The sequence below is a fragment of the Neoarius graeffei genome, chromosome 24 (assembly GCF_027579695.1).
Source record: "Neoarius graeffei isolate fNeoGra1 chromosome 24, fNeoGra1.pri, whole genome shotgun sequence".
Taxonomy (NCBI): Eukaryota; Metazoa; Chordata; class Actinopteri; order Siluriformes; family Ariidae; genus Neoarius; species Neoarius graeffei.
Window position 1 is genome coordinate 27,451,911 of NC_083592.1, and position 23,398 is coordinate 27,475,308.

The following is a 23,398-nucleotide window of genomic DNA, read 5'->3' on the forward strand; positions in this document are numbered from 1 at the left end:
AACAAACTCATACAAAGGAAAAATCTATGGCTTGCGAGAATCAACCGCAAGGATTATCAGCCTTCCAAACACAGCAAAGTCTGTTCCGATCATTTTATAAGTGGTAAGTTGTTTAAATAAACAATCAATTGTGTTTAAGTTTGTTTTTGGAAGCCAAAACATCATGTGAACAATCTCTGGAGAATGCCTAACTGGAACCGCTGAGTGTACGTTTACATTGTAATGTACACTTAATATCGCTCGTTTGTCACGTTTCTATTTGAAACTTGTCACTTCACTCACGCAAAGGTCATTTTTGAAAAACATTTTAGGTCTATTCTGTATGATTTAATTTGTGTTTGGGATGCAAACAGCGCGCCTTTTGGCGGATGCCGCCTGAATCGCGCAGATCCGTTTTTTTTTTTGGGGGGGGGGGGGGGGGGGGGGTTGGAGTGTCTGATTATAATTTCAAAGTAAATTCTGTATTAAAATTACTAAATAAGCAAATCCGTTACAGTCCATGAAACAGGAAGTATAAGGATTAGAAAAAAACAATTTAAATCGGGAAGCTGCGCACATTTGTGTAGCCCGAGCGGTGTGCAGGACTGCGCAAATGTGCGCAGCTTCCTGATTTAAACTGTTTTTTTCTAATCCTTATACTTCCTGTTTCATGGACTGTAACAGATTTGCTTATTTAGTAATTTTAATACAGAATTTACTTTGAAATTATAATCAGACACTCCAACACCCCCCCCCTAAAAAAAAAAAACCCGGATCTGCGCGATTCAGGCGGCATCCGCCAAAAGGCGCGCTATGAATATATAAAGTTGTAAATATCAGACAGCCTTGAAGTCAGTTTCAGGCTTTGGAGCAGGCTTTGGCAGTGTCAGGCTTTGGCAGTCCTGCATAGTCACTTGAAAATGCATCTTTGTCCACTTCGTAGGGGCCAATTCCCCCAATCAAGGCCAGTTTGGCTGCATACCGTTGTCGTGAGATGTCGTCTAATAATGTATCTATATACTTCTGGTTGCTTGATTTTGCCGACATTGATCTTTATTTTAGAAAACTGACTATATAACTTCATAAATTCGTCCGAGATAACGTAGCCGGTAGTGGCGATGGTCCGTTTTGTTTGCCCTCCAAGATGGCAGCTGGGGGGCGTTCCCCGGAATGCCGTGACGTCGGTGAAAACTATCTATACCAACTTAACCGCTTACAGCATGTCCTAAATGCTGCAGCGCGGGTGACTTGTCTTCTCCCACGGTATGCCCACATAACCCCGGCGCTCTTCCAGCTCCACTGGCTCCCTGTGGTTTCACGGATCAAGTTCAAGATCGCACTGATTGTTTTCAAAGCTCTTCAAGGCTCAGCTCCATCCTACATAATGTGGAATGTTGGAAAGGAAGCGAGCTAACCGCTATGAACTGTGGAGTGATGGACAACATCTCACTGTTCCTCGAACCAAGTGTAAAATATTTGGTGATAGATCTTTTGCGGTTACTGGCCCAAAAGTGTGGAATAGCCTTCCCCTTGATATAAGGAATTCAGGCGACGTGAACATTTTCAAATCTAAATTAAAGACTTTTTTTATTTAAAGAACATTATTTATTATAAACATGTAAATCGGATTTTAGTTTTTTTTTGTTTTTTTTAAATACTTTTATATCTTGTAAAGCGCATAAGAATATTTTTATAAATTATGCGCTCTATAAATTTAAATTCAAATTCATTTCTTTGTCAGTGGACAAACTTACAAAAGCAGCAAGGGATCAAATAATTATTTCCTCCATCGTGATCGCCAGCGTGCCGGCCATCGATCACCACGTTGACCGCCAGCGTGCCGGCGATCGATCACCACGTTGACAGCCAGCGTGCCGGCGATCGATCACCACGTTGACCGCCAGCGTGCCGGCGATCGATCACCACGTTGACCGCCAGCGTGCCGGCGATCGATCACCACGTTGACCGCCAGCGTGCCGGCGATCGATCACCACGTTGACCGCCAGCGTGCCGGCGATCGATCACCACGTTGACCGCCAGCGTGCCGGCGATCGATCACCACGTTGACCGCCAGCGTGCCGGCGATCGATCACCACGTTGACCGCCAGCGTGCCGGCGATCGATCACCACGTTGACCGCCAGCGTGCCGGCGATCGATCACCACGTTGACCGCCAGCGTGCCGGCGATAGATCACCACGTTGACCGTCAGCGTGCCGGCGATAGATCACCACGTTGACCGTCAACGTGCCGGCGATAGATCACCACGTTGACCGTCAACGTGCCGGCGATAGATCACCACGTTGACCGTCAACGTGCCGGCGATAGATCATCACGTTGACCGTCAACGTGCCGGCGATAGATCATCACGTTGACCGTCAACGTGCCGGCGGTAAATCATCACGTTGACCGTCAACGTGCCGGCGATAGATCACCACGTTGACCGTCAACGTGCCGGCGATAGATCACCACGTTGACCGTCAACGTGCCGGCGATAGATCACCACCTTGACCGTCAACGTGCCGGCGATAGATCACCACGTTGACCGTCAACGTGCCGGCGATAGATCACCACGTTGACCGTCAACGTGCCGGCGATAGATCACCACGTTGACCGTCAACGTGCCGGCGATAGATCACCACGTTGACCGCCAGCGTGCCGGCGATAGATCACCACGTTGACCGTCAACGTGCAGGCGATAGATCATCACGTTGACCGTCAACGTGCAGGCGATAAATCATCACGTTGACCGTCAACGTGCTGGCGATAAATCATCACGTTGACCGTCAACGTGCAGGCGATAAATCATCACGTTGACCGTCAACGTGCTGGCGATAAATCATCACGTTGACCGTCAACGTGCAGGCGATAGATCATCACGTTAACCGTCAACGTGCAGGCGATAGATCATCACGTTAACCGTCAACGTGCTGGCGATAAATCATCACGTTAACCGTCAACGTGCTGGCGATAAATCATCACGTTAACCGTCAACGTGCTGGCGATAAATCATCACGTTAACCGTCAACGTGCAGGCGATAAATCATCACATTAACCGTCAACGTGCAGGCGATAAATCATCACATTAACCGTCAACGTGCTGGCGATAAATCATCACATTAACCGTCAACGTGCTGGCGATAAATCATCACATTAACCGTCAACGTGCAGGCGATAAATCATCACATTAACCGTCAACGTGCTGGCGATAAATCATCACATTAACCGTCAACGTGCTGGCGATAAATCATCACGTTAACCGTCAACGTGCAGGCGATAAATCATCACGTTAACCGTCAACGTGCTGGCGATAAATCATCACGTTAACCGTCAACGTGCAGGCGATAAATCATCACGTTAACCGTCAACGTGCTGGCGATAAATCATCACGTTAACCGTCAACGTGCAGGCGATAGATCATCACGTTAACCGTCAACGTGCAAGCGATAAATCATCACGTTAACCGTCAACGTGCAAGCGATAGATCATCACGTTAACCGTCAACGTGCTGGCGATAAATCATCACATTAACCGTCAACGTGCGGGCGATAAATCATCACGTTAACCGTCAACGTGCGGGCGATAAATCATCACGTTAACCGTCAACGTGCTGGCGATAGATCATCACGTTAACCGTCAACGTGCAGGCGATAGATCATCACGTTAACCGTCAACGTGCTGGCGATAGATCATCACGTTAACCGTCAACGTGCTGGCGATAAATCATCACGTTAACCGTCAACGTGCTGGCGATAAATCATCACATTAACCGTCAACGTGCAGGCGATAAATCATCACATTAACCGTCAACGTGCTGGCGATAAATCATCACATTAACCGTCAACGTGCAGGCGATAAATCATCACGTTAACCGTCAACGTGCAGGCGATAAATCATCACGTTAACCGTCAACGTGCTGGCGATAAATCATCACGTTAACCGTCAACGTGCAAGCGATAGATCATCACGTTAACCGTCAACGTGCAAGCGATAGATCATCACGTTAACCGTCAACGTGCAAGCGATAGATCATCACGTTAACCGTCAACGTGCAAGCGATAGATCATCACATTAACCGTCAACGTGCAGGCGATAGATCATCACATTAACCGTCAACGTGCTGGCGATAAATCATCACGTTAACCGTCAACGTGCTGGCGATAAATCATCACGTTAACCGTCAACGTGCAGGCGATAAATCATCACGTTAACCGTCAACGTGCAGGCGATAAATCATCACGTTAACCGTCAACGTGCTGGCGATAAATCATCACGTTAACCGTCAACGTGCAGGCGATAGATCATCACGTTAACCGTCAACGTGCAAGCGATAGATCATCACATTAACCGTCAACGTGCAAGCGATAGATCATCACATTAACCGTCAACGTGCAGGCGATAGATCATCACATTAACCGTCAACGTGCTGGCGATAAATCATCACATTAACCGTCAACGTGCTGGCGATAAATCATCACGTTAACCGTCAACGTGCAGGCGATAAATCATCACGTTAACCGTCAACGTGCTGGCGATAAATCATCACGTTAACCGTCAACATGCAGGCGATAGATCATCACATTAACCGTCAACGTGCAAGCGATAAATCATCACATTAACCGTCAACGTGCAAGCGATAGATCATCACATTAACCGTCAACGTGCTGGCGATAAATCATCACATTAACCGTCAACGTGCAGGCGATAAATCATCACGTTAACCGTCAACGTGCAGGCGATAAATCATCACGTTAACCGTCAACGTGCTGGCGATAAATCATCACGTTAACCGTCAACGTGCTGGCGATAAATCATCACGTTAACCGTCAACGTGCTGGCGATAAATCATCACGTTAACCGTCAACGTGCAGGCGATAGATCATCACATTAACCGTCAACGTGCTGGCGATAAATCATCACGTTAACCGTCAACGTGCAAGCGATAGATCATCACATTAACCGTCAACGTGCAGGCGATAAATCATCACGTTAACCGTCAACGTGCTGGCGATAAATCATCACGTTAACCGTCAACGTGCAAGCGATAGATCATCACGTTAACCGTCAACGTGCAGGCGATAAATCATCACGTTAACCGTCAACGTGCTGGCGATAAATCATCACGTTAACCGTCAACGTGCAGGCGATAGATCATCACGTTAACCGTCAACGTGCAGGCGATAAATCATCACGTTAACCGTCAACGTGCAAGCGATAGATCATCACGTTAACCGTCAACGTGCAGGCGATAAATCATCACGTTAACCGTCAACGTGCTGGCGATAAATCATCACATTAACCGTCAACGTGCTGGCGATAAATCATCACATTAACCGTCAACGTGCAAGCGATAGATCATCACATTAACCGTCAACGTGCTGGCGATAAATCATCACATTAACCGTCAATCTGCAAGCGATAGATCATCACATTAACCGTCAACGTGCAAGCGATAGATCATCACATTAACCGTCAACGTGCTGGCGATAAATCATCACATTAACCGTCAACGTGCGGGCGATAAATCATCACATTAACCGTCAACGTGCTGGCGATAAATCATCACATTAACCGTCAACGTGCGGGCGATAAATCATCACATTAACCGTCAACACTGTGGTCACTTCTGGTTAAAATGTCTCACCTTGCAGTGTTTCAGAGCTTCTTTAAACTCCTTGTTTTTGATCGCGTCTCTGGCACTTTTTAGAGCCGATTTTACTTCTTTATTCGCCATTGTCTATAAAACACAAGGGAAATAATCAGCATCATCTGACTCAGTGTAAAATATGTAGAACTGATGTGTACAACGTCAGCTACAAAACTTTATTCACTGTATCATTCAGCCAACTGACCAAAAAACAATGAAACTAATCAAATATATATCTCTATATTTTTCAAAGTTCTATTTTCTTCTGAGACGCTCATAGACGAACTTAAGATCAAAACATTTGCATTTCAATCTCACCACAGTGCACAGCCGCTCCCGTGCACAACTGCGCATGCGCTAGATCATGATTTCGTCGTCATCATCCAGCGACGACTGTACGTCGCAAAAAAAAAAAACAATCATACACGCATTTGAAACAGTTGTAATAAGCTACATTGTCAAGCTATGTGCAACATATATCCTGCTATTTTTCCGCACTTAAAAAATAAGTGCAGCTCCATTGCAGTCTCGAAGAACCTTGATTGTAGGCGGGACTAAGCATATTCCACCAATGGTAAACAGAGGAGAACAATGGACCAATCACAGGTTAGAACACAACACAGCCGTCTGTATGGTTTGTGTGCCGCATGTTCTCCATGTGAGAATTTCCAATTGCACTGGTTTCTTGGTTATGTGCATCAATCAATGTATTGTTTTGGATTTTATTACAAAGTATTGACTTTATTCACGCGTTAACATGAAGAGAAAAAGTAAAGTATCGGCTGAAGATCTGGAAAATGAGGTTTGACAGTTCTGTTTCTTCACATGTACGGATTTGCTCTAGTTTAGTCAGCTCATTCTAGTCTGCATGATCACATTAAGGATGTTCCTTCTTCTGTATATTCACAGTGAACTAAATCGATATTACTTTATAAATGGCTTGTAAATGGGATATCAGGTACTCTTATGATTAGGGTTATAGGGATTATAGGAGCATTGCTGTCTGGTGATGGTTGTGCCTTTCTGACAATGTGTACTGGCTGCATCACAGATGGAAACAGTGAACCCATCTGAGGATGAAGAGGAAAGTGCAAAGAAACCCAAAGGATCCAAAAAGAAAGCAAGTGCATCGCTCACAGAGGATGGTGTCCTTCACCCACTTAAACTCTCAAAAGGAGAATTGTACAAAGCCCCTACTGTGGAGGAGCTCAACAAACTGAAAGAGGCAGAGTCTCTGTTTCACTGTAGTCTGCTCAAAATGCAGGTGAGCACAGATTCCAGATGCTTTTTAAGGTTGTCCTGTTTTGTTAGATCATGAATTCGCAGAAAAAATACATATCTGCAAAAAAAAAAAAGAATTTTTTTGAATGTGGTCCTAGTTTGAAAAGTCAGTTACCTTTAGTCACCTTTTGGTTTAGAAATTCACAGAAAGTATGTGTTTTACGGCTCCATGCTTGTAGCTTTTTTTAATCGTTATTTCTTATGATAAAGACATATATCTTTATGTTACAAACATTAAATGGCTAAAAACATTAAAATATATACAAAGCACAAAAATTACAAAAATGCTTAAAAAATCCTATTTACAATTTATACTTAATTAGTCTATTTTACATAAGAATTATTAAATGTATTGGAATTTATTTGAGGGTGATGGCTATTGCTTTTCCTTGGGTTATATGATGCTTCTTTACTTTTTGGTAAAATTGCGTATAACGGCTGGGACGGGTTCAGGGCTTGACATCAACTTTTAAACCCACGGGGCAAGTGAGGGTTAATTTCCACTTGCCCTCTGTTTTGCGAGAACTACTTTTTTTTTTTAGTAAAACCGTAGAATAGTTGTGAATTGCAACACAAAATGATGATCACACATTGAGTTGAAGTTTAGTTATTGATTAAGTTTATTGTTAAGTTTGGTTATTGGGTTTTTTGTTTTGTTTTTTTAACTTGTAACAAACAATAACAATTTTATCCAAAATAGTTTTTCCTGCCTTAGTCGATTTATTTCCATTTCACATGCATGCAGCTGTTGTAAAGTTCGGTGTGTTTGTGTAGAACTCTCCCTGACTGTAGGTTCATTACTCGATAATGTAGAAATCATAAAATAGAAATCTATAACTAAGTTTGCATGAAGAAAAACAATAGGGTGCCAATACTTTTGAACAGTGCTGTGTTTGAGAATATTTATACATCTTTTTTTTTGTCATCATCCATCTCTTGGTTTAAAAAAAAAACCCCGCACTGAATCATGACAGGTAGGACAATGTTTGAGTTTAAAATTATTGTTTAATGTGTACATTGTGGGTGTCTTATACAGACCTGGCAACCTGTAACTGAATCAGTGCAGCCAGTCTATCATGACTCAGCACGGGGTTTTTTGTTTGTTTGTTTGTTTGTTTGTTTTTTAAATAAACCTAGAGATAGATGATATAAAAAACAGATATATAAATATTTTGCACAAGACTGTGTTCCTCTGATAACAAAAACAAAGCTCCAGCTCTCTCTGCTCTGTTCTTTTGGGATTTATCGCACATGTCACTGCTTGTTGAGTTGTGTTTTTTTTTTTTTTTTTTTTTTTTTTTATGCCCAAGTTGTTTGAAACCAGTCTGGGTTTTCTGTGTTGAATAAGGAAGCGGCTTCACCTGTAAGAAAATCAATCACCTTCATGAAGGAGCTAACTCGAATGCGAGCAGAAAAAACAAATAAAACGAGATTCTTAATCAAACTCTTCCAGCCCCACTTCTGACTTCTTGTTTTTGTAAAATACATTTTAAATACAATCATGAATTTCTCTGGAGTTTTCAGGCTGAGCTCCTCTCCTCGTATTCTTTAACCACTCATTTCTTCGTTGTTCTTGAGGCATTTGCTTCTATTTGTTAACATTTTTCTTGATATCGGGGAGACGGTAATGCCCTTTATCCATTCCTCTGTTTGAACAAGCAAAAACAGCGCAAAAATTAACCATATTGAAGACAGATTAAGCCTTGCTTGCATGAAAGACGGTGTCTGTCTGACCCCAGCTGTAATTATTATGTGATGTGTGACGTCATGCACAAGGGGTCTATAAACAGTATGCGTACCATACTACAAACAGTGGGGGTATATAAAATAACTTGCAAAGCAGTAAATGCAACCGAGACTAAGAAGACAGCCAAGATATAATGGCGGATACGTAGTGAGGGACGCTTTTAGGAAAAAGCCTAATTTTTGTGGTGCTAGTTCGTAATATATGTTCATTCCAGCTTGCCCGGTCGGGCATGTCGGGGACATATCCCACTTGCCCGAATGCATGTTTCACTTGTCCTGGGCAATCGGGCAGTGCTTAATGTTGAGCCCTGGGGTTTAAATTACCTTTCTTAAAAATATTAACATTTGCTTTCTCTTCTTTTTGTAACTCACTTTTTATTGCTTTTCAACAATGCAGCAAAAGAATCAACATACACGAACCTGAACAACGACAAGAACAGGACAACATAATTCCTGACACACACACCCGAAAAAAAAGAAGGGAAAAAAAAGAAATATTACTCATACAGAGACACTTGCACAAATTAAACTAATATGGACATAAAAATAAATAGAAATAATTACATACGTCTACATGCACAAGATTCACATTACCAACATCTCTCTCACCTCCTTTACTCTCACAGACTCCACCCCACCATATATCAGCCTTATGTCACAATCCAGACATGGCTTACTGTTTACATGAAAATTCATCAGTATAGCTACTCCAATCAACTATCTAGTATGAAATTCATGTATGGACCCCATATTTTCATAAATGCCTCCTCCCTATTGTTCAGCCTAAAAATCAGTTGTTCATAGCTAGCTATTTTGGTTATTTCTCCCACCCATTCGTTAAATGGGATAACACTTTTTGACTTCCAGTGTCTGAGAACAATCCTACATCCCGTAGTAAGGGCCACCCTACACCACTGATACCCCTTTTCCACCAAATCAGTTCCAGGGCTGGTTCGGGGCCAGTGCTGGTGCTGGTTCACAACTCGTTCAACTTGCGAGCCAGCTGAGAACCAGTTTGCTTTTCCATAGCTCGCGATGCTAAGGGAAGCCACGTCATTACGGCGCTGTATACGTCAGTTACGTTGCTACGTTTGCATAAACCTTGACGCGAATATCGAAGCAAAAACAACACGGAAGAAGCAGCAACAACAATAATAATAATAATAATAATAATAATAGATGACTTTGCGTTTGTACAGCTGCTGCTTCTCGTCGCTTAAAAATGGCGATCTTTCACAGTCTTGTTATTGTTGTTGGTCTTAACAACTCCGCCCCCCCGCTGACGTAAGTGGTTCTTTCCTCTGGCCCAGCAGAGAGCTGGTGCTAGCCTGGAACCGGTTTTTCTGGCCCCAGAGCCAGTTCTTTGTCAGTGGAAACAGAAAACCCGGTTCCAAACTAAGCACTGGCCCCGAACCAGCCCTGGAACTGCTTTGGTGGAAAAGGGGCATGAGTTTGCTGGGATAATAACTCTATTCCCTCTGTTATTATGCCCAGAATACATAAAGCGGGGCGCTGAGATAAATCTGTCCTGAGTACTTTGTTGATGAATAATATTATTCTTTCCCATAGGCAACATTTGCTTTCTCTAAGAGATTATGCATATTTACTTTGTCTGTCTGAGCTATATTTCCTTTAACATCTGTCTAAAAAATTCTGAATTTGTGTAAGATCTCAGTCGGCTTTCTTGCAGCCCATCTATACGATCCACTTATGAGAGCAATATCTGACACTGAGCAAATAGCTGCATATGTCACGATTCTTTTTGTTGGTCTGTATCAAACGCACTTGGTCTGTGTTAATAAATACAGTCATTTGTCGACTCCTATTAAAATGAACAAATAATAATACAACCCCGATTCCAAAAAAGTTGGGACAAAGTACAAATTGTAAATAAAAACGGAATGCAATGATGTGGAAGTTTCAAAATTCCATATTTTATTCAGAATAGAACATAGATGACATATCAAATGTTTAAATGATACATTTTCTCAGTTTACAGAGAAAAATTAGGTGATTTTTAAATTTCATGACAACAACACATCTCAAAAAAGTTGGGACAAGGCCATGTTTACCACTGTGAGACATCCCCTTTTCTCTTTACAACAGTCTGTAAACGTCTGGGGACTGAGGAGACAAGTTGCTCAAGTTTAGGGATAGGAATGTTAACCCATTCTTGTCTAATGTAGGATTCTAGTTGCTCAACTGTCTTAGGTCTTTTTTGTCGTATCTTCCATTTCATGATGCACCAGATGTTTTCTATGGGTGAAAGATCTGGACTGCAGGCTGGCCAGTTCAGTACCCGGACCCTTCTTCTACGCAGCCATGATGCTGTAATTGATGCAGTATGTGGTTTGGCATTGTCGTGTTGGAAAATGCAAGGTCTTCCCTGAAAGAGACGTCGTCTGGATGGGAGCATATGTTGCTCTAGAACCTGGATATACCTTTCAGCATTGATGGTGTCTTTCCAGATTTGTAAGCTGCCCATGCCACACGCACTAATGCAACCCCATACCATCAGAGATGCAGGCTTCTGAACTGAGCGCTGATAACAACTCGGGTCGTCCTTCTCCTCTTTAGTCCGAATGGCACGGCGTCCCTGATTTCCATAAAGAGCTTCAAATTTTGAGTCGTCTGACCACAGAACAGTTTTCCACTTTGCCACAGTCCATTTTAAATGAGCCTTGGCCCAGAGAAGACGTCTGCGCTTCTGGATCATGTTTAGATACGGCTTCTTCTTTGAGCTATAGAGTTTTAGTTGGCAACGGCGGATGGCACGGTGAATTGTGTTCACAGATAATGTTCTCTGGAAATATTCCTGAGCCCATTTTGTGATTTCCAATACAGAAGCATGCCTGTATGTGATGCAGTGCCGTCTAAGGGCCCGAAGATCACGGGCACCCAGTATGGTTTTCCGGCCTTGACCCTTACGCACAGATTCTTCCAGATTCTCTGAATCTTTTGATGATATTATGCGCTGTAGATGATGATATGTTCAAACTCTTTGCAATTTTACACTGTCGAACTCCTTTCTGATATTGCTGATATTTGTCAGTGCAGAATTGGGGGGATTGGTGATCCTCTTCCCATCTGAGAGCCACTGCCACTCCAAGATGCTCTTTTTATACCCAGTCATGTTAATGACCTATTGCCAATTGACCTAAAGAGTTGCAATTTGGTCCTCCAGCTGTTCCTTTTTTGTACCTTTAACTTTTCCAGCCTCTTATTGCCCCTGTCCCAACTTTTTTGAGATGTGTTGCTGTCATGAAATTTCAAATGAGCCAATATTTGGCATGAAATTTCAAAATGTCTCACTTTCGACATTTGATATGTTGTCTATGTTCTATTGTGAATACAATATCAGTTTTTGAGATTTGTAAATTATTGCATTCCGTTTTTATTTACAATTTGTACTTTGTCCCAACTTTTTTGGAATCGGGGTTGTAATAATAGGTTTTCAGCTTGTTGTGTTGGTGTGAACTATTGTCGTCTAAGAGCTTTTTATTGTAACAAGGTTGATGTTGCATGCAGGTACACCTTGCTGTGATTGATCTGGTATTTACTGTGCTTTATTGGTCATGCATGTAACATCAGTGTGACCGTATTATGTTCAGTGTGTGTCCTTTTGATCTGGCCTGCAGATGGAGGAACTGCTCAAGGAGGTGGTGCTGAGTGAACGCAGGAAGAAACAGCTGGATTGCTTTGTACAGCAAATCACTGAACTGCTGAAATCTGTGCCTGAAACACCAGTAGTGGAAGTTAGTACGCAGTGTTGAGAGCACTGCTGGTCTGAGGCAGTATTTACTATTATATTCTGGAGTCTACATCTTGTCATTGTATTCACTGAAGATGCTTTCTGTCTTTCTTTGATCTAGTTGTCAGACTTGTCTTGGTTATCGGAGTCGGGAATTGATGTCCCGTTCATCCTGGTTCCTGAAGAGACTAAGGGCAAGTTCCACATGGAGCCACCTGAATCTCTGGACTTAATTGGGAGTTATCCTCTGGGAACTTGCATCAAACCAAGAGTTTCTGTTGATCTGGCTGTCACGATTCCTGCTGTAAGTTGTAGTTTCTGTAAAGATTCTTAGAATTCATGACTGAGAGTTTGATCATTCCTCAGGAACTTGGTCAACGTCTATAAAGCTACAGATTTAGCTTGATAATTTCAAGGCCTAGAGAAATGCTTTTTTTTTTTGCGCTAAAACAGAATAGCAGTGAATTTGGTGAGGTTTATTGAGTCCTTGGACAGAGGTAACTATTCTCTAAACCGCACCGTAGCGGATATATTCGCAGACGAAAGCCGAGTAAATTTAGCCCTTTTAGAATCGCCCGGAAGGGTAGTATCTCACTGGGCTGCGACAGCCCGCGACTAGTCAGAGACACAACAATTGCAATAAAATATGTGAATTAGCGACAATTTTCACTTGGAATCACACTGAATTGATGTTCACATATTTTACCACGGGCGGCACGGTGGTGTAGTGGTTAGCGCTGTCGCCTCACAGCAAGAAGGTCCGGGTTCGAGCCCTGTGGCCGGCGAGGGCCTTTCTGTGCGGAGTTTGCATGTTCTCCCCGTGTCCGCGTGGGTTTCCTCCGGGTGCTCCGGTTTCCCCCACAGTCCAAAGACATGCAGGTTAGGTTAACTGGTGACTCTAAATTGACCGTAGGTGTGAATGTGAGTGTGAATGGTTGTCTGTGTCTATGTGTCAGCCCTGTGATGACCTGGCGACTTGTCCAGGGTGTACCCCGCCTTTCGCCCGTAGTCAGCTGGGATAGGCTCCAGCTTGCCTGCGACCCTGTAGAACAAGATAAAGCGGCTACAGATAATGAGATGAGATATTTTACCACAATTGTTGCATCTCCAACTAGTCGCAGGCTGTCGCAGCCCAGCTTTCCCTCACCAGGCAGGGAAGTAGAGGAAGTCTCACGGAAACTGATTTGAGAAGGGTTTGCGATGGCTTTGCAACACCAGCGACGCATTTGCGGCTATTTTGAGAGAAATTTTGTCGCACAAATTTTTTGAACATGTTCAAAATTTCAGCGACGAAGGAGCGACACTTTGCGACTCATGCGAGGAAATTGAGAAGCCCCGCAAATGTTTCAAGACACTTTTGAAACTCTCTCGCGAATGACGTTCGCAATTTGTCGCAAGCTGTCGCAGCCCAGTGAGATACTGGCTGAAGTAGCAGACAGGAGCCTTGTGACGTCATGGGTGTGTGTCGGCCACAAATAACAATACGAGCGACCAAAGCGAGCAGGAATTTAGTGAGGGAGAAACTTTAAGTTTTAGTAGTTTTTTGTCAGTTCAAGTTGATGACAACACGCTGAGAGAAGTAGTGGCCAGCCATAGAGAAGAAGAGAGAGGTATCGAACCGTACCGGTTCGAGCCAGAATTGTCTGATGGGAGCGGGGTCAGTGACAATGATGAACTTTGTTTCGATTTGATCCACGGTTTCAGCCGGCCTTTAAACGCTCATAACTCGGCCACCGGAGGTCCCATTGAAGCCACATTTTACAGGCACCTCCCTCTATATGATCCCCTATGAACCAGCACAGCCCGGTAGGACCACGCCTCGGGACATTATTCGCCCCGGCGTGAGCTCGACTCCATGCTTTGAGTTTCCATATGAGTCACTGATCCAGGCAGACTTTAAAAATTCATAACTCAGCTAGGGAAGCTCACAGCAAAGTGAGATTTTGCGTTCACCTCCCTGTCCCCTAGCCTTTGCGAACCAGCATGGGCACGTCCCACTAGGACTACGCCTCGGGACATTATTCACCCTGGCGCAAGCTCACTTCCGTGCCTTAAGGGGTTTGGATGACTAGAAGTTGAAGATGCATTCCTCAAGTTAGTAGAATTACAGTATGTTGGAAACAAAGTGCTTTGTAGTTCATTGTCGCAAAGTCTTGACTAATTAGTGATTATCTTTCAGGAAAAGGAACAGGGCCACTCCCACCACGGCATTTGTGTTGCCGCACCTGGCAGCGATACATCACTTTCCAGATGCTTTCCCTTTTTTTTTCTCTCCCCCTTCTTCTCCATAACAGTCGTAGATTGTAGTTTAATGATTTGTCTCTCTTTCTGCATCATGTTCTGTCGCAAGCTTCCGTCAAAACGAATGTAATCTAGCCGAGAGTCGGACAGAAGCTACGCTGTGTGGACGTCAGTGGAAAAACCGCTCGTGACATCACGCGAAAGCCAGCTAATAATGGCAACGTTGGTACCAGGATTCCCTTGGCGAGAAATTTAAACTCGACAAATTCTGAAAGTTCCCGACATTTACGACGTAGGTTGCTATTACAAGTTTTCGTTGTCGGGATTTGTACTATTATTATCCAAGGAGGAAGGGGGTACGTTTCTCTAGGCCTTTCAATGAACAACTCTAAATACACTACCGTTCAAAAGTTTGGGGTCACTTTGAAATGTCCTTATTTTTGAAAGAAAAGCACTGTTCTTTTCAATGAAGATCACTTTAAACTAATCAGAAATCCACTCTATACATTGCTAATGTGGTAAATGACTATTCTAGGTGCAAATGTCTGGTTTTTGGTGCAATATCTCCATAGGTGTATAGAGGCCCATTTCCAGCAACTCTCACTCCAGTGTTCTAATGGTACAATGTGTTTGCTCATTGCCTCAGAAGGCTAATGGATGATTAGAAAACCCTTGTACAATCATGTTAGCACAGCTGAAAACAGTTTAGCTCTTTAGAGAAGCTATAAAACTGACCTTCCTTTGAGCAGATTGAGTTTCTGGAGCATCACATTTGTGGGGTCGATTAAATGCTCAAAATGGCCAGAAAAATGTCTTGACTATATTTTCTATTCATTTGACAACTTATGGTGGTAAATAAAAGTGTGACTTTTCATGGAAAACACAAAATTGTCTGGGTGACCCCAAACTTTTGAACGGTAGTGTATGTGCTGCCATTATACCATGTACAGTTTATACAGTGAATATGTTTATCTTAAAAGATGGAGTTAGTCTGTGCAGAATAAAGATCAGGATGATCTTCAATTGCTGTCATGATTGTTCCATTGCTATTTCCTCTCAGAGTATCCTGCATCCGATGGATGGCATAAACCAGAAGTACTCTCGAAAGCGAGCTTTGTATCTGGCAGGACTGGCACAGCACCTTTCCACTTCTCCATTCGTGGGATTATTGCATTATTCATGCCTCCATGGCAACCGGCTCCGCCCACTCCTGCTTGTCACACCTTCAGGTAGGACCTTTCCTCCCCACCTCCAGCAGTAAAGAAAGTTTGTTGGTCTGAGTAATGTCAGAAAGCAAAGCAGCAAGTGAGCCAATTATTAATTTTCTATTAAAAATGGGGGAATGTGAAGTGCAGACCTTTTTTGTATATTTATTTGGCTGCATCTCAACAACGTTCTATGGTGTGTAAGTGCAAGACGTCTAAACTTGTGTAGTGAGCAGATACCGTGGAATGAATAAGAATTTGTTTGGGATTTAGCCGATATGAAAGAGAGAAATTTACATGGATTAGGTGAAGTGTAAAAATTGTAAAGAGATAAGAATGTAGTATCAAGGTAAATATAGCAGCAAGGTGAATACTGTGGGACGCTTGTCTTTTCTGTGATATCTCCAGAAACGGAAACTTTAACAGGTTGGTGAGGATTCCTGTGCTGTAATGTCGAGTGGAAATTGTCTTCTTAGTGATTTTCTAAAATAGAAATTGTCTGACTCGAATGATGACTAATAGGGACTTGTACTAATTGCATTATTTCTGGGTTTGTTTGGTCCCCTGGTGAAAGGTGTAACTAAATTCAGCATGGGTAATTTGTTATGGTATGCAGGATTTTTTCTAGAAAAATTTAGTATGAGGGCGCTCACCGTGGCGAGGGAGCGAAGCGGGGGGGGGGATGGTGCCGGTTGTCCCCCCCCCCGCCGTGCAAAGCCTTTGAAAAATGCTCCAATGGGACATTCTGAGGCTATCTGAGAGGGAAATTGTAACAAATTGTCTGTCAACATTGAAAAGAAAGAAGTAATCTTCTTCTGTCCCGGACAGTCTTTGGCTTTCTTCCTTTTCGTGCCGCGGGATGATATCTTTAAATGCCCAAGTGTCAACAAAAACAACTCGCGAACTACTTCTGTCAAAAGCTCCCACGCCGGTGGGTGAAAGGTCATTCAGTCTCGAGAAATCTCGCTCTACAAGTCAGCTGACCTTCTATGTAACCCATGTCAAATCTCGCGAGAGCAGCCGCGACAAGTAAACAACTAAACAACATGGCGCCTCAGTCTGGAAAACGCCAATTCGGATTGTTTTTGCACCGTCTGGCGGTGTATCTACTATGATTGGAATATTTTTGGAGCAATTATAACATTTTGATGATCAGACACATTGTCACGTAGTGTTGCTGGGATGTTTTCACGGAGTCGGTAAGGGGGCGCACGCCGAGAGTAAGAGGGCGCAGCGCCCCTGTTCCCCCGTTTAGACGAAAGCCTGGTATGGGTCATTTAGCAGTGGAAGCTACAAAATATGAAATTACAGATTTTAAATGCAACATGGCCATGATCACACTGTGGGGCTGAAAAGTGTGTGTTGTGTGGTTTGTTTTTTGTTTTTTTCCTCTTTCTTTTGGATGAAATCTGAATTTCGTCATCTACATGCAGACTGTAGGTAAAAGTGACGCAATTTTTACTTTTCCCCCTTTGTGTAAACTGGAACTTGTTCTTGATTCTGACCCTGTGTCCAAAATCGCTCACTTGTTTACTACTCCCTAGTCCTTACATAGGGAATTACTATATAGACGTGGTTTCCGCAGAGTCTTAAAAAGTCTAAAATTTGATAATCCTAATTTAAGGCCTTAAAAAGTCTAAAATGCAAGCATATTTTGCATTGTAGGTCTTAAATGTAATTTTGTGAAGTCTTAAATCCTTACGTCCATTGGGGTACCAGTCGCTTTTTTTTTTTTTGTTAAATGCGTTGGTGATATTCATAATTAGTCATATAGGCTAGGTCTACTTAGTATCAGTAGGCTACACCGCAAACTACAAATGAGACGCAGTGGAATCCGACGTCTAGCCTGGTTGGCATGGTGATGCACAGGTACGCGCGCATTTAGACAGTAGAGCCTAAAAGAAGCGAGGGAGATTGTCATGGTTTGTAGCAAAATGGGCAAATGCAAGTTTAACGACTGCTGGCTTGAACACAATGATTTCGTAGACTGGTTAAAACGTGTACCAAACAATCCGTTTGAGGCGTACTGCACATTGTGCAAAAGAACACTCAAACTCGGCACCCTGGGTGTAAAGGCACTGGAATCGCACGCGAAAGCAGAGAAGCACCAGGCTGCCCATAAAAGTCTGCAGCAATCGCATGCCATCACTCAATTTTGTTCACCGTTGTCAGGTCCAAGCACATCTCGAGACGGTGTATCCGCTAACTCCGTGCGAACTGTCATGTTACAACACACAAACCGTACGGAATCGAATGCCTCATCCTCAAGTGATTTGCGGGATGTCTTTGGCTCCACTGCAACTTTAAAAGCCGAAGTGTTGTGGATTTTAAAACACAGTGACAATGCATCACTCATATAAAAGCAATGACAAGATTGGGGAGCTTTCTCAGGCCATGTTTCCCGATTCTAACATTGCCCAAATGTTCCGCTGCGGCAGTGTAGTGCTCTCTCTCTCTCTCTCTCTCTCTCTCTCTCTCTCTCTCTCTCTCTTTAATCAATTTGTTAATGATCTAGCGTAATGCAGTGGTTTTCAAACCTTTTAAAACCCTTTCCTAACATCCCTTTCTCCCTCTCTGACCCCACCCCACACCCCCATTTTAGTCGGTTTGTCAATGATCTAATGCCATAACGTTCCACTTCATGTTATGTTTCTGTTCCTCATTAATGCAAGAGCGCACCCTAGGGATGTAATGAGTTTATTGGTGAATGATGATAAATTTTGTTATTTTGAAAGTAATTCAGGCTCTCCCAATTTTCTTTATTTTTTTTGTGCGGCATAAGTCTTAAATTTAACCTGTTATGGTCTTAAAAAGGTCTTAAAAAGACTTAAATTGAACTTGTTCAAGCCTGCAGAAACGCTGTATAGAGGACTATATAGTGAGCTCATTGGTGAAATGAAAAAACACTTTGGGACACTAGTCTGTCGCGCTGGTATTTATGTCATTACTGGCGCACAATTAAAATGTGCCAGATCAGTCAGCTGGTAGGTTTTCAAAATAATAAATACATATTTACCAGCTTAAGGTCGGTCCGTATGGTGAAATACCGTGACCGAGGTCTTGAAAGTACTGAGCGAGGCCCTCTGGGCCGAGGTCAGTATTCAAGGCTGAGGTCACGGTATTTCACCATACGGACCGACCTTAAGCTGGTAAATTTTTTTTTTTTATATATATATAATTTTTTTTTTTTTTTTTTTTTTTTTCTTTAACAAAATCTAACAGAAACTGGGAGCGCCCGAAAGGGAAAACCGAGGCGAGGCGAGCCGCCATTTTGAATCCTCATTCACGGCTGTAATGCAAATTGCTTTCTCCTCGGTATACAAGTGCACTTCCATGGCAGGAAAAAAAAAACTACATTTTGCCGCCTATGTAGTCCCCTATTTATACAAATAGGAGTCATTCAGGATTCCTGAAATGTTTTCTTTTATTTCTTTATTAAATTCTACTATGTTTGTTGTTGTGAACGAGTGAGTCATCAGAGATCCGTAACTGGGGTCCGTATCGTAGGATACGGACCTGCTCGCCAGCCAATCAGAGCGCAAGATTTGGACCGCAAAAAAAAATAAATTCATGTATTTTTGTGATAAATGCATATTTAGCATATGAACGTATTTCCCACATTAATCAATACAAAGTACCTGCATCTTTTTTTTTCTTTTAATCAAGGCTGAATACTTTTCTTTCTTCTTTGCCGCTGACTTTATTAAGTCAAATTTGAGACTCTTAATTTGATTTCTTTCAGTGCGACCACAATGCATAATGGGATATATTGCAGTGTTTTCCCCAGAAAAAACGTGAAGCCCTAATTTCTGGCATGATAAAACACAGACAACTGAGTGCCAACAGCGCGAAGTGAAACTGGGGAGTGTGTGGGGGCATGTCCCCCGGAAAATTTTTTGAAAATAGATGCTCTCAGGTGCATTTTCAGGGTCTCTGAGAGGTTTTAGATCCATGATTATAGGATAGATTTTACCAGTGTTTCAGTGATTTCTGACCTAAATAGTATTAATGTATACACATTTGAAATTTCACCTTAAAGTTCAACATGCAAGTTAAACTGTTTTGTTATAGATTACTTAGGTATACGATAGATTTGAAAATCTACGGGGATCCTTTACTTATCTCTGATGAAGTAGTGTTGTAACAAAAATCTCATCTCATTTCATTATCTCTAGCCGCTTTATCCTTCTACAGGGTCGCAGGCAAGCTGGAGCCTATCCCAGCTGACTACGGGCGAAAGGCGGGGTACACCCTGGACAAGTCGCCAGGTCATCACAGGGCTTGTAACAAAAATGTGCATGAAAATATGAACAGCGGTTTGCTCCATCTTCTGCAACCAGATGAAGAGAATCGATCATCATGACCTCCTGTTGACCACAAAGGGATCTGAACCTAAGAACTGCCACCTTAAAATAAGTTGCTGTATTACTATAACTGTAATGATTTAGAATGTTTCGGATGCAATTACCGTAATACATGTATAACTAAGATGCACTGAAAAGAAAAGTAAGGCAACTGCATATTATAAAGTTTAAATTTTGGCACTTTATTAAATGGACGAGATTAAAGGAACAGTCCACCGTACTTCCATAATGAAATATGCTCTTATCTGAATTGAGACGAGCTGCTCCGTACCTCTCCGAGCTTTGCGCGACCTCCAAGTCAGTCAGACGCGCTGTCACTCCTGTTAGCAATGTAGCTAGGCTCAGTATGGCCAATGGTATTTTTGGGGGCTGTAGTTAGATGCGACCAAACTCTTCCGCGTTTTTCCTGTTTACATAGGTTTATATGAGCAGTGATATGAAACAAGTTCAGTTACACAAATTGAAACGTAGCGATTTTCTATGCTATGGAAAGTCCGCACTATAATGACAGGCATACTAACACCTTCTGCGCGCTTCGACAGTGCATTGATACGGACCTCAGATATCAATGCGCTGTCGAAGCGCGCAGAAGGTGTTAGTACGCCTGTCATTATAGTGCGGACTTTCCATAGCATAGAAAATTGCTACGTTTCAATTTGTGGAACTGAACTTGTTTCATATCACTGCTCATATAAACCTATGTAAACAGGAAAAACGTGGAAGAGTTTGGTCGCATCTAACTACAGCCCCCAAAAATACCATTGGCCATGCTGAGCCTAGCTACATTGCTAACAGGAGTGACAGCGCGTCTGACTGCGTCTGACTGACTGGGAGGTCGCGCAAAGCTCGGAGAGGTACGGAGCAGCTCGTCTCAATTCAGATAAGAGCATATTTCATTATGGAAATACGGTGGACTGTTCCTTTAAGATTAAAACATATTTAAAGGAAAAGCAAACTTAATTCATACATTTAAGTTTGCAGAAAGATTATGTACTTTATAAACACATTCATGAAGAGATTGTGTTAATAAGTGTTAAATGTAGCATAATTGGGAATAATAATGCTAAGCGTATTTGGCAGTGTGAGGTCACTGTGAGCCTTTAACGAAAGAATAATCCGGAGCCGCCTTTTGTTAAATGGATCCCAGTGACATCACACTGCCAAAAATGCTTATGATTATTTGAAATTCTGCTATATTTGACACATTTGGACAACACTTCGTGAGAGTGTTTATAGGTACATAATCTTTCTGCAAACCCAAACTAAGTTTTCTACTCCTTTTAAAGCAGATTAATTCTCCTTGGGTTTTGCTTGGCCCAATGTTGGGCAACCCTCTCATAGTCCATCTCGCTGTCATCCATGCTGATGTGGATTAATTTGTCCAGCGAGTCTTCTCCTAGCTTATTAAAGTCAGTCGGCTTTGTCCGTCTGGTGCGGGACAACATCGGCAGCCAATGAGATCGCTTATTATGAATCGGAAACTTCCGGGATGTTTGACGTTTTCTTTCGATATTTTTATTGGACGGTTTGAACACGTGATCTTGACATAGCCAACAGATTAGTTTGTTTACATCATACCGTGCGGACATATTACTTTGACAGAATCAACACAAACACTGGGGGGGAAAGAGCACTTGTTTAACACAAATATCAATCAGTATGTAAATGGATCTGTTATTTGCTCTCCTATCTATCTAGTTACTTGTGGGTAGGAAATTTAACGTATCGGTATAAATCTAAGCTTATCAGATTTTAACTAAAGCAACTAAGCATATCGGCAGGCAGAGCCAGCGTATTGGGCCCGACACGCTAAAACGCTTTGGGGAAAACCATGTATTGCTTTGGTTAGTGACCATCGTTGTACACTACTTTTCGTGGTGCATTGTGGGATACTTTGAGTGCACTATATAGGGTGTAAATAATCCTCACTAAGGTTTTGGACAGCACTAGAAAATGGCATCTTCACTATATAGTGCGGGGCGGCACGGTGGTGTAGTGGTTAGCGCTGTCGCCTCACAGCAAGAAGGTCCTGGGTTCGAGCCCTGTGGCCGGCGAGGGCCTTTCTGTGCGGAGTTTGCATGTTCTCCCCGTGTCCGCGTGGGTTTCCTCCGGGTGCTCCGGTTTCCCCCACAGTCCAAAGACATGCAGGTTAGGTTAACTGGCGACTCTAAATTGACCGTAGGTGTGAATGTGAGTGTGAATGGTTGTCTGTGTCTACGTGTCAGCCCTGTGATGACCTGGTGACTTGTCCAGGGTGTACCCCGCCTTTCGCCCGTAGTCAGTTGGGATAGGCTCCAGCTTGCCTGCGACCCTGTAGAAGGATAAAGCGGCTAGGGATAATGAGATGAGATGAGACTATATAGTGCCCTAGGGAGTGATTTCGGACACAGGGTAAGATTCCTGTTCTTGGCTGGCAGGAGTGGAACCCAGTTTGGTCTTCTGCTCTTGTATGCTGAGATGCTTTTCTGCTCAGCACAGTTGTAAAGAGCAATTATATGAGTTACTATATCCTTCCTGGCAGCTTGAACTGATCTGGCCTGAGTTTCCCAAAAGCATCCCAGCACAAAGATCATCGTTAAAAGGTAGCGCAAGCAGCACAATGAACACTCTCTCTCCTAGTTAAGATTCTGTTAGTGTTAAGAGGCTCAACAAGGCGTTTCCACCCACAGAACCGTCACTCATTCAATGTTTTTTGTTTTTCGCTCCATTCTGTGTAACCTGTAGAGACTGTTGTGTGTGAAAACCCCAGGAGATCAGCAGTTTCTGAAATGCTCAAATAAACCAGTCGATCTGGCTCAAACCAACACCCATACCACAGTGAAAGAAAGTCACACTTTGAGATCACAGTTTTTCCCATTCGGGTGTTTGAAGTGAACATTAATTACTTGAAGCTCTTGATTTGTATCTGCATTGTGCTGCTGATAAAACATAAAATAGCAGGTGTATGGGTATTCCTCATAAAGTGGTTGGTGAGTGTATACTAATAAAATGTAATCCATACCTGATATGTGGTTGGGTTAGTGATTACTAGTGTTGACACTGCTTTGTTTATAGGTGGGAGGAGCATTGTTCTTTGGTCACTTTCAGAAGGTTGATCTGTTTAGACTAGTGCCAGGTATACTGTAGACCAACCTGTCGACCTTAAAATGACTAACAAAGATTTGTACTTTTGAGTGTGAATGTAGT

General features: G+C 42.7%; 2 protein-coding genes across 3 annotated transcripts in view; one reads left to right on the plus strand and one right to left on the minus strand.

Moving 5' to 3' along the window:
• skic3 (SKI3 subunit of superkiller complex) overlaps positions 1-6,139 on the minus strand; it is a 136,287-nt gene extending 130,148 nt beyond the window's left edge. Inside the window, exons 1-2 of one of the 2 annotated variants that reach the window (XM_060906954.1) lie at positions 5,943-6,139; positions 5,622-5,714 (exon numbers count right to left, since the gene is read on the minus strand). In XM_060906954.1, coding sequence (XP_060762937.1) covers positions 5,622-5,714; positions 5,943-5,978 — 129 coding nt within the window. In that variant the 5' untranslated portion in view covers positions 5,979-6,139. Of the gene's footprint in view, positions 1-5,621; positions 5,715-5,829; positions 5,898-5,942 lie in introns of those variants that run through there. The other variant, XM_060906955.1, reaches the window with a different exon arrangement.
• Positions 6,140-6,259: 120 nt separating this feature from the next.
• The window catches only part of nol6 (nucleolar protein 6 (RNA-associated)), a 73,503-nt gene continuing 56,364 nt past the window's right edge, over positions 6,260-23,398 (plus strand). The window contains exons 1-5 of the mRNA XM_060906956.1: positions 6,260-6,426; positions 6,676-6,888; positions 12,290-12,406; positions 12,524-12,706; positions 15,704-15,872. Coding sequence (XP_060762939.1) covers positions 6,382-6,426; positions 6,676-6,888; positions 12,290-12,406; positions 12,524-12,706; positions 15,704-15,872 — 727 coding nt within the window. The 5' untranslated portion in view covers positions 6,260-6,381. The remainder of the gene's footprint in view (positions 6,427-6,675; positions 6,889-12,289; positions 12,407-12,523; positions 12,707-15,703; positions 15,873-23,398) is intronic.